This window comes from Acanthopagrus latus, chromosome 16 (assembly GCF_904848185.1).
Source record: "Acanthopagrus latus isolate v.2019 chromosome 16, fAcaLat1.1, whole genome shotgun sequence".
Classification (NCBI taxonomy): Eukaryota; Metazoa; Chordata; class Actinopteri; order Spariformes; family Sparidae; genus Acanthopagrus; species Acanthopagrus latus.
Window position 1 is genome coordinate 3,661,856 of NC_051054.1, and position 15,064 is coordinate 3,676,919.

Here is a 15,064-nt window from a genome sequence, read left to right on the forward strand (position 1 = left end):
TTTAACTGTACATAATTCACACACTATAATTGCATTTTGCAGGGGGGTTTTGCTTTCATTACTCCTGTTAAAGCCACATTCGACATGCCTGTGGAACAGAAAGGGATTTGTACAACTTCACAATGAAAAGGATATTAACTATTCAGTGGATTTGATGGCTATTACACTGTAATGAGCCCAATTTTAGTTGGAGAATTGACGGCGAAAGCGTTACATCTGTCCTTGGCCGGTGTGATTCATACTGACGGGTCTCAGGACATTAGTGGTATATTGTTGTATGACGTGACACACCGTCCAGCAGTTAATCAGTGGTTCACCAAGGTTCACAGATTTTATTAAGACATAATAAGAGAAATAATCAGATGCGTATTTATTGAGTCTTATAAACAAATAACCATAAAAGTATTGTACTGCTCAGGAAGCCAGAGCATTTCCACCTTCAGGGCCCACTTGAAGTCGGCCTAATGGTGGTTTACATCAAAGCTAATCTAGGAAACAGCCCGTCTCTGACAGCTAACCAAAGCAGCGACCTCTCAGCAAAAAAATCCTGCTGCTGAGCCTGAAAAACGCTGACTTACAGTACATTTAACTGTTATTTAGCGCGGCAACTTGACTAAGAACACAATCTAATTTGCTGCATTATTGCCTGAGGTAAGAAACACATTCACACAGAGAAGAGAGAGAGAGAGGGAGCGGGGAGCTGCAACGTGGCACAGAAATATATTGTACTGTTAGCCCGCCCGCGGTTTTGGGAGAGGGCAGGATTTTTGTGCTTTCCCTGTTGCAGACTCTGCAGGTCGATGTTTAAAGACGGAGGACTGAAGGCAAACAAGAGTTTTTTGTTCAAACACAAACCACCGGTCACAGAGTGAGTTTGTTAAAGACAGACTTTTGTAGTGACAGAAAATAGAAGACAAAGTGTTAATCAATACTCCATCAGGACTGTCCAACTTGGTCGGGTCTTGACGGGTTCAGACCGGCCACAGCGAGGAACTGAAGAAAAACACACCTACTCTGGAGAGGAGGCCTGCAGACAGACGTCAAAGAGAGGAGCGAACAATCATGTGGAAGAAGGCAAAATGTGCCGAAACAACTGATGAATTTAAAGTTGTTCTAAAGTTATAGTGAGTGTATATTATAAGGTGGACGACCCTGTCAAAGAGGACGCAGACTACACAGCAGTGCTAGCAGCGTGTTGCATCATGAGTACGTCAGTGAGCTGACGATGCTAATTTGCTGATATTTAGCAGGTATAGAGAAGAAAAAGTCACGGGGCTCAGTCTTATGCCCGGCGCAAATGTCAGCGCTTGTTTCCGACCGAAGTTGTGTAAATAGCAAATGCACTGGTCTTAAAATGAGGTGTGGGCTGGTGCACTGATGCCACCACAGACCAACAAAAAGCTGGTCTTAAGTAAATGGCAGTTTTTTGTCTGCTATTTAAAGGAAAGTAAGACGTGAGAAGGTGGGTTCATATGATGCGTTCAGTTATTTTAAACAGTAACAGCTGTAGCTATAAGCGTGACAGGACATAAGAAACTCTAAACTAAAACTTAAAGCATTTGAAATGAATATTTATAGACAGCTGTGATGAAGCTCAGAAGGACAGCAGCTTCACTCCAAATATATTTTAATGTACAAATCCGATCCGCGTTTGTGACCTTTTTGACTTCTAACGTGAAATCCTGATTGCTCCTCTCAACGTGTCTGGATATTCTAATACTCAGTGAACAGAAACTGCTGCTTTCTTAATGGGTAGACACACTTATCAGTTTCCAGCTGAAGAGTCGTGGCAGGAAATGTAATTGATACGTTCTTCAAAGATGCAGAAGTCTGGCAGCCCAGACCCTGAGATGTCATTAGTATCTGACACATTTTGATCTTATAAAATCTCACATTATCCTTATCTATCCTAGATAAAGGGGTAGAATATCTTTAATATCTATAACACATTTCACTGCTTACCATCCAATAGAAGTTGAATTGTTTAGGAACTTTTATAATCAAACTCAGGAATCATAAACATCTGAAATGATGACTTAAATCATCTTGTGATACACAGAATACAGTATGTATAGATCAGCCTCTCCACCCTACCGCAGCTCACTTTGTTCCAACTGACATCAATCCTGTTTGTTTCTTGATGATACTGTAGTCTGACAGATTCACGATTTGTAGGTCAGGTGTACTCCTGACTCACTGAACGATGTGGTTGAACTCCAAAACAAATATCCATAAAAATGGACGATAAAGTTGCACTGTGCTGCAGGTAACAAGTGAGCTCCAAACAGCCCTGCAGATCCCTGCAGTGCAACCCAGACAAGTGCAGTCAAGGCCCTCTAATGAAATAAGAGCTTTTACTGGGCACTGAGACAGTTTTCATCCATATTTTTCCTTCCTTTGTGCCTCTCCTTTATAAATCGTACAGCAAAGTGATAGCTAGAGTCTTTGAAAATATACTCCTGGGGGTGTTGCCACCTACTGTACCTGCAGAATAAAAGAAAACAGTCGTATATTGTAAAAGAGGATGTTCGTATTAAACACCTTTTCTCTCGCTTTATGTCACGTAGATATATACAGCCAAAGGCCTTCCTGTTCTTGTGCCTTATGGAGCAGGCCTGCCCACAGAAATGAGTGGGCCTCTAAAAGGGTCCAGTGAATGGACCCTCCACAGATCTGCTTTAATCGTATCAATGCACGGGTGGGCTCTCTCTCCCCAACATCAACACATGCAGAGCGTCTTCATTAGTATCGACATCATCGTCTTGCTCACAGGTGGTGGTGGATCCTTAACTAACGCTAGCTACCTCTCGGCTCAGCACGCCCTCATTAGAAAATTGACCATATTGGTCGAGTGTGAAAGCATCTTATTATGATCCATATTGATGTGTCTTGTTGAGACTGATTTCAGTGCAGAGTCAGGCCGCCACTCCATACACACCGACATCCAGCCTGTCTGGTCGCTCTAAACCCAAAGACATTTTGGCAGCTGAAGCTCTGGAGAAGTTTAACTCAGGAAGCAGCAGCTGGTCAGTCAGGATGTACTGCAACATCTGAAGAGGGTGGTGTGTTTACTGGGGAAACTACAGGTCACAATCCACAGTATTAGCACCACCGCAAACTGTCAGAAGAGTTATAATATGTCGTTTTGGGAGTCAATGCCAATCGACCTAATCAGTCGTTTAGGTCTGAGGATGTGCTGCTTGTTTAGTAACGTTAGCTTTAACATTAGCATCCTGGCTATCTTTAGGTTATTCAGCCTGGCTGGGAGAAGTTTTCTGAGCCGACATTATATGATTTACCAGCTCCCTCCTCCAATTTCTTTTCTGGCATACCATTAATTTGCAGGTCAGGGCATAGCAAAGAAATCCACCCCAGCATTAGCTAGCAGTTCATTTACATCAGTTAATCACTCAGGCCAGGAGTCTTTTGTAGTGAGACTGACATTACAGAAGAATAGTGTCTGAAAATGTTTAGATCTTTTCACTGAATTTGAATTTGTGATTGATGCTTTGTCTTGTAATCTCACACCCCCAGAAGCTTTACTCGTTACTTTGCCGCATCTTCAAATGCTTCCTGTGCATCGGTGACAAAGATTCATGCGAACATTGTGGTGGCAAACTACAAACCTCGACTTCTTTCAGATACATTAGACACCTCATTAGGCACAAACAGCTGTGGGTCGCTTCAGCTTCACAATGCTGCCGAGGCAAATTCACACATTTATAACAGTAAACAAGGACCTTTCAGTAAAGCTGTCGTTCGAGAAAAAATATTGTCATTGAAATCAGACGTGTTGCTGCTTCATCACAGCGGCAACCAGGCCTACGCTCAGATACTTTCAACAGGCCGACATGGAAACTTCTTACAGTGGAGCTTCACATAGAGTTTAACACCTTCAACTATGGATGCTATAGATGTAAAAAGATTTAAAAAATATGTGGGAAAGTGATTAAAGGAATATTTCTCAGATTTGACACATCAAGATCAGCTTTTTACTCAAGGGAAGATAAACTCAGCCTGTAAACGGTTCCACAATGTCATATTATCTCTAAAGGAGCTTTGTAAAGTCTGAAAAATAACCCAGAGGTGATGCTACTATAAACAGAACATCCAGAGTTATAAACTTGGGTGTGGAGTTTAAAAGACACAGATGGTTACCGTGCAGGGAGGGTTTGATAAAGAGAAGCTATTTAGTTGCGTTAATCCCCCAAATTGGAAGAAAACAGTTATGGATAATCACGACTACAGTGAGTTTGGTGGGTAAAAATTGAACTGAGAAGTTGGTCTGTACACTGAAATGGATCTTCAGAGCAGGAAGTTGGCGTAATGATTTTACTGTTTGTCTCTTTTGATTCAAAATTTGCGGCTTGTTTAAAACCTGTATGATTGTGTGACCACTTCCGTTCGCTGTCCGTTCTAACTGATGTTGCCACTTTCTGAAATCTCAGCAGGACCTTTGGGAGGAAAAGTGGCCTCGTTGGAGAGAACTTACTAACCTTACATGAACTCTCTCAAACTCAGTAAATAAAAGAGTCTTTTGCCATGTTGTGCCTGTAACATTGGCTTGTCCTCGATCTCCCGTGGCTTGGATTGTACCCTCATTTGTGTGTGGCTTTGGACAAAAGCGTCTGCCAAGTCAATACATTGGAACGGTGGCTTTGCTAGCGTTCGCTCGTCAGGTATACACCATGACGGAGCATTCACCTTGCTACATATGAAGGTTCACAGAAAACTGGAGAATGCTGTTAGAGCGCGAAAGCCGACAGGTGTTTACTTTGAGGTGGAAGATTGTCAAAGTCCGTCTAAGAGAGCCGGGTTTGCCACTGATCCTCAATTCACAAGGTCTAACTTTGATTCAATTCAGTACTGTTTTGGTCAGGGATATTCCAGTTATGACAACAGTTTCGCCTGGAAATTAGAGATTCTGAAACAACTAATGCTGTAAGTTATACGAAGAAGTCCTCAGACCCGACATATGTAACACATGTATTCATCAGAAACAAATGGGTTATTGTTATTTTAGCATTAATTACTGAAAATGCTGGAGAGAGAGAACAATGGCAGATGTAGGCCTATAATGTATGTAATTTAAACAATCCTTTTTTTAATAATCTTTGCGTTCATTTGAATAGAAACATCCTCTCATGACCCTAAACCTGACCAAGTCGCTTCTGTGCATAAACCGAAATCTAAATCTTAACAAAATGTCAAATATAGATTTTTTATGAATTCAACACTGTTAGAAGATGAATATGGCCTGGCGATTGGGGCATATGAAGATCATAAACACTTGACATGGCGTGAACAAATAACATATTTGATAACATAAGTGTGTATTCTTACATTTTCTAACACAATTCTCTTGAAGCTCCGTGTATCGTTAGTCTACTTTGAACAAAGCATTAATTGTCCTGATATAAAACAATCCCCCATCTCGTCTCTCCAGTCCTGTCTAAATTAACCACATGTATTTGAACTTGCCTTTACCCTGGTGTGTTGTTCCATAGAAAGTTGTGACCCCCGCTGCCTGCTTTGAATCTCTCTCCTTCGTTGTGTGTAGAGAAAGCTGATAGCCCAGATTTAGTGTTACACGGTCTGCCAGCCCATCAAGAAGCCTGATAAGCAGCTCAGCGGCACTCCTTCAAGCTGTGCGCCGCTCTCTGATGAAATCCCTGCTTCTTTAAAAAAATAAATAAATAAACATTGCAGAAGCCTCTTTTACACTGACATTTTTATGAAGCTATAGAACAGGTCACGACACTTTTTATCCTATAAATAGATAAATGAAGACGCACTTTTTGTGTAAACATGAAAATTCCCAGGATGAAAATCTGGAGGGTTTTTTTTTCTTCTTTTGCTTTAAAACATCAGCAGGGTTCTCGTCAAAGAGCATCATTGCATTTGTCATGTCGAGGCTCTAACCTGCGAGGTTGCCACATCTAGAGAGCGTGGTTTCGTAAGTGCTAGGCAAAGCAGAGCCAACGAGAATGAGTAAATCATTCAGGTGTCACAAACATCATTTCATCATCATCATCAGCATCCAGCAGCCGTCAGCTGCAGAACGTTAACTTCTGAGATTTGTTTAACAGGAAGGAGGCAATAAGATGATGCACATGAGGCTCAGTTTTATAAAAAAAAAAAAAAAAGAAATCAACAATCACTGCAACAGCACTGCGAGTTTGGAATGAAAGAAGAGCTTCTAAGTGGACCTCATGGTGAGACTACCATTTCAAAAAGGTCAAGGAGTTTAATCTCAATTTCTAATGCAGTGTGGATGAAAAGTTCTTCGATTTGAGTGTGCAGTGTGCTAACTCCATCTGCTAATGCTACGTTCAAACCACAAGATGTTAGCCCTGATTAGCCCAGTTGTGAAAGGTTTGACTGATAAAAATAAAACCAGATCAAGTCGGCGTTTGCTCCCAAAGTGTTAAACTATTCAGAGACACAACCCAGAACTCATATGATGTCTTTGTAAATGTGCTCTAGAACAGATACCAAATGGGCCTTGTGGTGGGTTGTTTGTCAGACATTAGAGATCAACTGTTAATAATATAATGTCCAACAGAGATGCTGCAACTTTAAAATCAAACTTTCAGATTTTCAGTTTCATGTAGTAATTTTTGGCTATAAAAATAGACACAGTTGTGGTTTATCTGGTCTTTTTCTATTATTTCATGTGCACAATCCACTGTTGCTGTTGTGTCCCCCTCAGAGACACGTCCTTGCTTGCCAGAGCAGAGGTGCGGTGCTGGATGCAACACACCATCATTTTCTCACACATTTTCTTCAACGTAAAAAGCTTCTTTCAGGATCCGTGCCCACACCATGTGTTCAAAAGACGTTGGCTCTCTTTATGCAGCTGCTCGTGGACAAACTCTGAACCATCATTACCAGGCAGCATGTGTTTGTACTTCTTACATACATTCAAAGACATATGATCATCTGCAGCATCATAACCGTCGGAGAAGACTCTGATCTGTCTCATTGGAGGCTCCTTAAGGAACAACCGTCATTTGGTGGAGTTGCTGTGACCCGGACTCGCCGGCTGATGTGGGTTATTTCCACGCAGTAAATCCACATAATGATGTTTTCTGCTCTTCGCAAAGAGCTGCCCTGTTTACACAGCCCACATCACGCATGTTTAATATTTTAGCACTGTTCCGTTGGGGGAATCTGGGAAAGCATAGTAGAAAATCACGCAGAAGTAATTTTCTTTCCGTGCTTACCGTGTTTCCAGCGAATAGCTGAATAGATGAAGTGTGTGAATGCAGAGAGCCGGAGCGATCTGTAAGAACGACTCCAGTGTCCTAAATCGCACATTTTCTCTTCTCAAAAATAATTTGCACAATAAGTTTACAACAGCACAACTCAGCGGCCACTTTGCAACAATCTATAAACATGAGCTGAAAACTGAATATGCCTCTGATCTGATGTGATGATATGCAAAGCCTGAGACCTGGAATTCGCTCCCAGTAGGCAGCTACCGCGGGGACGTCAAATCTAAAAATGAAAACTGGTGACTATGCAGGTGCTGCCGGGTGTGATGTGAGTGTAAGACCACGGCTGGAACATCTTTAAATTAGAATGAAAGATCACTGTATGCTGGTTTTCATGTACAATGAGCAAGACTGATGTCACCAACATGCTATGATGGGATTTATCGCTTTAACATGGAAAATGTTTTGTGTAGATAATAAGCATGATCATGTTGTCATATTAGGGACATTAGCGTTGAGCACCAGGACACTTACAAGCTCATTTGGAAATCTAACCATTAAGCATTAATGGAGACCTATCATGCCCTCAGTGTTTTATATAGTAGGTCCCCAAACTGGAGCACACCATGGCACATTTACGTTGCCGCTGTTGAATAGTTTTGATATAATATATTTGCACACAAGTATTATTCGTCACGTCCCTGGAGTGTGAACGTTTGAAGCCAAGAGGAGAGAGTGGTCCTGTAGATGAGCCGCTCCCAACCCCAAAACCATAATCTACTGGAAAAATAATGATATTCGACACCATTTTCGATACAACATGTGAGGATGGACCCAATGTCGGGGCCAATTTAGACTCTAGTAGCAGAAACAGAAGAATGACTGTAAGAAACATTACAGGTATTCGACATTTGTGTGTTAACTGTGTCAGAGAGAAGAGCGAGTGAATAAATTACACAAGTTATTCTGAATTAAGTTAAGCGGAACTTCTACATAAACTTGATGAGAATAACAAATATTTGTGGAACATTTGCTCTGTAGTCTGAGATTGTTGCTCGTGTTGGATAGACATCACCATCTTCAGACCGAAGCACCAGCAGGATGGAACTTATATAAATCTTAATAAAGTGGTCAGCTAAAAAGAAGGGCGAACTGATTCGACCCCGGTGGTGATATACCGGACTCTACTTGGCAGAGCAGGGAGGCATGAGCATTAGGTTGGACTATAAATATTTCATTCTGCTGAGATCCGTAGGCTTTACCCTGCTGGACCCTCGCAGGAAAGTTAAGTAAAAGTCTACATTTCAGTGGCTGACAGCCTGACTGATGCTATCCGATTTGTCTTGATGCAACAAACCGCACACACCCGGGATCAAAAGATTATGGGAAATGTTAAAAAATCATTTGTCACAACTTCCTGCTTGCGTTGACTCAGTTCCTCACTTCCTTTTCCATGAGATAGCTGTGCATCGGGACGCAGCTCCTTTCGATATCAACAACGTCATAAAAATAGCCACCATATGTGTGAATAATCCGTGGGACTGCTCAGGGTGATAGTTGGAGATATAGAGGCAATTACACAGTAATAGATTCAATCTCAGGCCAAGAGAAACATAATTGGAGAGGGAGCTCTCGCCTACGGGCCAGAGTATTGTATATTGTCACTGTGATTATAGACACTTGGCACTGCGTGGTGCTGTTAGCAATTTAAAACCAGCCCATGAATGCCTGACATTAAATAGAATGCGTTAGATCACAGCTTTGATTGCGCTGTAATGTTTGTCTGTGTCAATTTCAAAACACCCCATTTGTTTTCCTGCGCGGCCAGTTGACTGTCATCAAAGGAAAAAAGCAATCTACACGACGCTGTTGTGTTTGCAGCAAATGCAAATGTGAACGACGGAGCGGATCCCTAAAAGAAAATGAGGTATTCGAAGGAAACGGTGGAGGGCTTTGGTACATTTCAAGGTGGACGTGCCAAACATCTAACTCGATGTATTTTGTCCAGAGGCCCTTAACAAAAGATTCAGTTGTAAAATCATTGAAATTACAACCAAGTGGTGAAGAAAAAGACGAAGGGGCCGTCCACATGGAAATGCTTCTGTGTAGTAAACTCGTGTTTCGCATCGTTTTGGCCAATCGTCCACATGGATCCTGTAAAAGCACTTTTCCAAAACCTGATCTCAGGGTGGAAAAATCCGGAAATGCTGCTCTTACATCCCCTTATGGACGGAGAATCTGCATACTTTGCGTATCGATGACGCCATCGCCCCACCCCTCGACCTCTAACCTTCAACCTCTTAACCCTGCGATGTCTCATAACAACAACAATGGTGGACTACATGTTTGTGTTCGTACCGCAGAAGATATTGAGCCTATCAGGGTTACTAGGAGAAAATCTTCTGCTCCTCTGCCACTACACTGAGCGAAAAAGGATTATGGATGACCGACTAGCCATTTTCATCTTCTTCTAGTTTTGTTCGGGTTCTCCTTCTGCTGTCTGTCTGTATACAGTGCAAAAGCATGTTGCACATGCTCCGTCTATTCTCCTCAGTTTTTGGTGAATTTCAAATGCCACCTATAGTTCTAAAATATGAACTACAGCATGTTGAGTCGTTTTCAATGGATCTGTTTGGATGCAAACATTCTTGAAACGATGCCAAGGAAGACGTGGGTGAAAATGATCATTTTGGTACATGTAGACACGGCCTAAGAAGACAGAGGTCTATATCAAATGATCTTCCCCTCAAGAGAGATTTTAGAGAACAATGCAGCAAAATCAGGAGCAAGTAAAGTGGGATATATCCAGTGACAGTGAGGGAACATGGTGTGTCGGGACTAACACCAGAGAGCAGACCGAGGTCAGAAGGTCATTGTAACACTAGAAGGGGGATGGTGTGTCTGGACATGGTGGAATAAGGAGGATAGATCCACAGGGAAGGGAGGACAAAATGGCACAATATTCTGTTGACACAGTCGTATGACACATGTCAAGTCAGTCACACTCGTTATTTTCTGTTATGTGAATTCTGACACCGGCAGTCTTGGGGTTTGGACCTCTTGTCGATTCTTTCCTTCCTCGTTTATTCTTATTCCTTGACTGTACCAGACGTGTAGTGTAAACAGTGTGTCAGCAGCGGTTCACTCTGTCTTTATTGGGTCTGTTCAGCCACAGTGCTGCTGTGCATTCAGAAGCATTTTGCTGTGGCACTATGTGCCACTTACATTGTTTGGCAGGGAAAACAAACTGACTTGAAGTCTAAGTCTAAGTTGCATTCATATTAAGCGTGAGCGTGAACATAGGCGGCTGCACTCATTAAAACTGAAGCACTGTGTCCTGGGAGGTGGACAAATGACAAATGTGACGTGCAAAGTGGACTGGGAGTTCGCAGTTTGGCTAGCTTGTAACAGTAATTAACAGCCCGTCCTCATCAGTATTAAAACAAAACAAAGCACATTGGTTGACTGTGAGATTATATCAACACATATTTACATTTCTTGTTCAGTGGTAACCTCTAGTGGCACTAGTAATTATTACAGCAGAAAAGGAGGAAGTCAGGCGAAGAAGTATAAAGAGCAAAAAAAGGTGCTTAAAAAAATGGTCAAGAGTTAGATGTTAAAACCAGTTGTGAGAGAAAGTTGCCACGCCACTAATGTTCCCTTACTGCACAGGAAAACTGTGTATGTGCACAAAAATGATATGTGCGCAAATATGTCAAAGCTTTAAAAGAAAAATGGTCTACAAACTAGTTTGATTGTGTACAATAGAAAGTTTAAATGATAATTTTATAGTTTGCCTTCATTTGTTTCTTGACAAACCTGAGGGTTTCATTACGACTTGGACAATTCTCTGGCCGCTCGTGCTTGACGCCCCGCTAGATCGATTATTAGTTTTGCAGCCACGCTTCAAGATCTCAACAATTACTTTGGAGAGCACAATGAGCTGATAGCCAGAGCTGTGCAGATGGGTGTGGTTCCAGATGGATTCCACTCTAAAAGTCAGGATGCCCATGTGAGCAGGATTTCTTTGCCACCCTAATACCAGAAGGCTGATGCCCTGTTAATCCCTTTTTTTCCCCACAAATTGGTCTAGAGGTAGTTGAGTCTGGATATTTCAAACCAGAGTGGTTTATAATTTTGAAAGGGTGAGTGCAAAAATGTTTGAATAATAAGTTCTAATAACTATATACTTAACATTCAGGCATTTCAGTAGCTCAGTGATTCTTTAAAAAGAGCCACATCTAAAGAGTTGTGGTTGTAAGTTTAAGGCCTGTTTTACCTCTGAGCACACCGAGCATCACTGATACATGCAGTTAGGAGATTTGCCTTTTCTGCACCTGTAACCACACACACAGCGGCGATGACACCGAGTCCTGGACTCTTGCATCTATTCACAGAGGTTCTGCTGACCTTGTGTTGTTTTACCTGAGGTACAAGATTCACTTGTTTATCATTCTACAGTGCAGGGTTGTACTAAGAAATGCGAGTTGTACTCCCCGTGTGCCACTCACAAACAGCTTTTATATATGGATGAATAAATAATAGGCAAGTGGAATATTATTTATGGTGGACTGTTGAGGATGCCCTGTAAGTTTGGTGGTGTGGCAGTGGATATCAGCTGTGTCACTGGCCAGATGGCAGCAGGGCGAACATGCTGTGGCTCTGGTGGGTGTCGTCTTTTACTCTCCCCATGTGCTCTGCGTAGGCACCAAACTTCAATATCACTGACGCTCAGTGGAGGAATACTGATGTTCTGGGCAGTTTTAACCACCCGCTGTGGAGCCTTCCAGTCCTGAGCCGTGCACGAACCACGCCAGTTCGTGATGTGTCAGCTCCACTGGTGTGTGTCTTTGAGCCCTTTTTTCTTTTTCTAAAATCAACAATCAGCTCCTTCATTTCGTTGACAGCGAGCAGACGATTGTTCTGTGTACGCCATGCTGCAAGATTGTTGATTTTCCTCCACAGCAGAGCTCTCTCCGTGTCTGGGAGTGCACTCATGGGTGTTGAGACTGGACAGGAGGGGGCTGAGCACACGTCCCTGGGGGGCTCCGGTGTCTGTGAGAGAGTCGTACATCCGGTTGCATGGGGTGTTACTCAAGCCCAGAAGATTCCCAATCAATTTCATGGCAGAGTTGAAATCAACAAACAGCATTCTGATTTAGAAGTTACTGTGAAGGTGTGTGAGTACTGAGTGGAGGGGCAGTGGACACGGCATCCTCCGGGGAGCTGTTATTATTGAATGCAAACTACAAACAGTAGTAGCACTACGTCCAGCTGCATCTCTCAACTCCTACAACTACGTGGATGTTCGGCCCATACATTGTCCTCCTTCTGCCAAAAAAAAAAAAACCCCCAAAGATCTTGCCCTTTTAAAAACACACACTGAGACAACAAGGTGTAAAACACTGGAACTATTCTTCGTGCACAAAGAAATCAGAGTAAATCTCACACTTTCATGCTCTGATTTTTGCAGCAATGAAAAGAGCCGGCAGGCCACACAGTGTGCAACATCGCACATTGTGAGAAAGCAGCAGTGTGACAATCAGTGAGCAGTGTGCAGGCAACATTGCCACAGGACCAGTATATACACAGCTGCAGGACACTTGTTTCCCAGAATTCACGGCGGCATGCAGCACAGAGGAGACAGACTTGACTGACCGCAGAGGGGGAGAAAGAGAACAGATGGATGTGAGCTGTCCTTGTGTTTGAGGGTTTGTCTTTCCTCACGGCTACGCAGCATATTCAGTACATGTACAGTACACACACACACACACACAAATTTAGAGCATGAATGGGCATGATTAACCCAAATTACGATGGTAATTTTTTAGGGGAAGTGATTGTCCAGCAGCAGGACAGCTGGTCAACATCGGAATTACCTGCTGAGAATCTCAATGTATTAATAATGCTAAACATGTGTTCAGGTGAGCTGTTACATTGCGGCCGCTTTGTTGAACGCTGCTGAAGCGAGCAGCGGTACAATACGACTAATAACAACACAAACAAAACACACATTAATCACTATTCAGGTCAATCTGTCTTTTGTTCATGTTTGCAAACCGTGTGCGTGTGCGTGTGGTTCTGGAGTGGGAGGGTGGGGGTGCACTTCATGTAGTTTACTTGATTGGTATTTGCAGAGCTCCAGAATACCGTGGTGTGAAAAAACATTCCCTTGTGAGAAAATTACAGCCTTATGGCTGACTCAAAATGGTAAATACATTAAATTTTTTATACTTACTGTTTATGTAATATTTATGCAGCTTTGAGTTACATTAGCGCTACATTAGCAAGAGAAAATGAGGCCAGCATTGCAATAAACACCTACCAAACAAAGTTAAGAAAGTTAAAGTTCAGTCTTGAAATCAAATATTACTTTCAGCTTTTGTTGGCGCCACATTAACACAAGATAATACAGAAAGCACAGGGAGCAGTGGTTTGCATTGTTACCCTGGGTTAAGATAACTTCTGTGCATTTCTGTGTGGAGTTTTTGCGTTCACCCCTTGCTAACTTAGGTTTCCCATACGTTCTCTGGTCTCTCCTATAATTACTGTGCCGTGGAATGTTTTCGGGTCACAAACTCGTCAGAAAAACAGGGAACAGTAAAAAGTGGCAGATCATTAACCTCATCAAACCACATCCAGAGGACATCAAACTTAGACTCGTCATTGTTTTCAGAGCTGATGGTGGAAGTTGTTAACGATTGAGACCTCTTGATTATTTATTGTCCCTGTTGAGAGGTTTGCATGCGCAGTGCGGATCAGGCAACTGGCAAGGCCTGAGTAGTGACACTGACAGTGTAACAGTGTTTACTTGAACAGAGATGGATGGAAAAGTATCGTCAAACCAGCGTTCAGCGCGCTTAACAATGGGGGGAAATTAACATGTCCATCCATGAAAACTGCAAAGTCATTTGAACCTGGAAGTAAATGCTGAGACAGAAGCCAGATGTTAGTGGGGTTTTTGGTCCCGTGTGAAAGGGGTTTACGTTTCATTGGTAGAAATCCAGCAGTTCTTCATGTCATTAAGATAGAAATGCTTCAGCCTTGCAGAATATAGTTCATATATTCAAACCAGCTATATTTGAATACAGACATTTTCTTGGCATTGCACTTACATTCACATTTGAAGGCATTCTTGAAAACCGTACTCTCCATGAAAACATTTGCGTACAATTTTCGCAGCATTTGAACCAAATTAGCCAGTAGAACACAGCTCCATACTAAACAGCGTTTTAAGATGAACATGTAGTGAAGCTATTTCCATGCCGCCCAGAGGGGTCATCTGTCTGTCTGTCTAGATGGAGATAAATGCCCAGCGTTGCCCAGAGGAAAGTGGGCTGCTGACTGATAAAGGCTGTGTTTGGGATGAAGCTCAGCTGTTAATGTTTACTTTAATTGTCCTGTAATCACTGGGTTTCCGGGGGTCTCCTGCCGAGCTGCACCTGGACCCAGTTCCAGACCGATTATTCCAGCGGTGGAGGAGACTCCACAGTCTGATCAAAACACAACAGGAAATCAGTGGGGGAAACACAGGACAGATGACATTATTAATAAAATGACAAATTCCATTTTTATAGAGTAAATTGCAAATTTACAGACAGAGAGCGAAAAATAACAGCAGAGATTAATGGAAAAAAAGAGCGATAAAAAGTATAAATGTGTTTTTGTATGTGGCAGCAAAGAGAAAGCCGAAACGAAAGCCATAAAAAAATAAATTGACTGCATAATTGGAGGTGCTACATGTAGCAATTTTTCATCAATAAATCATTACAAGAATAATTTGAGGTGTCATTTTAATTACAGTAAACAAACAGGTCCATCATGAGGAGAATTAGCATCCCGTACCA

The 15,064-nt window shown here is 42.3% G+C and overlaps 1 protein-coding gene across 12 annotated transcripts in view; it reads right to left on the reverse strand.

The window, feature by feature from the left end:
* LOC119004469 overlaps positions 1-15,064 on the reverse strand; it is a 99,962-nt gene that overhangs the window by 18,460 nt on the left and 66,438 nt on the right. For 9 of the 12 annotated variants that reach the window (XR_005070228.1, XR_005070225.1, XR_005070232.1 and 6 more), the window contains one exon: positions 14,270-14,710. The exons of the other annotated variants lie outside the window; for them this stretch is intronic. Coding sequence is in view for 1 of the 9 variants with exons in the window: in XM_037071390.1 (XP_036927285.1) it covers positions 14,681-14,710 (30 nt within the window). In the remaining 8 variants the exon portion in view is untranslated. Of the gene's footprint in view, positions 1-14,269; positions 14,711-15,064 lie in introns of those variants that run through there. 12 annotated transcript variants of the gene reach the window in all.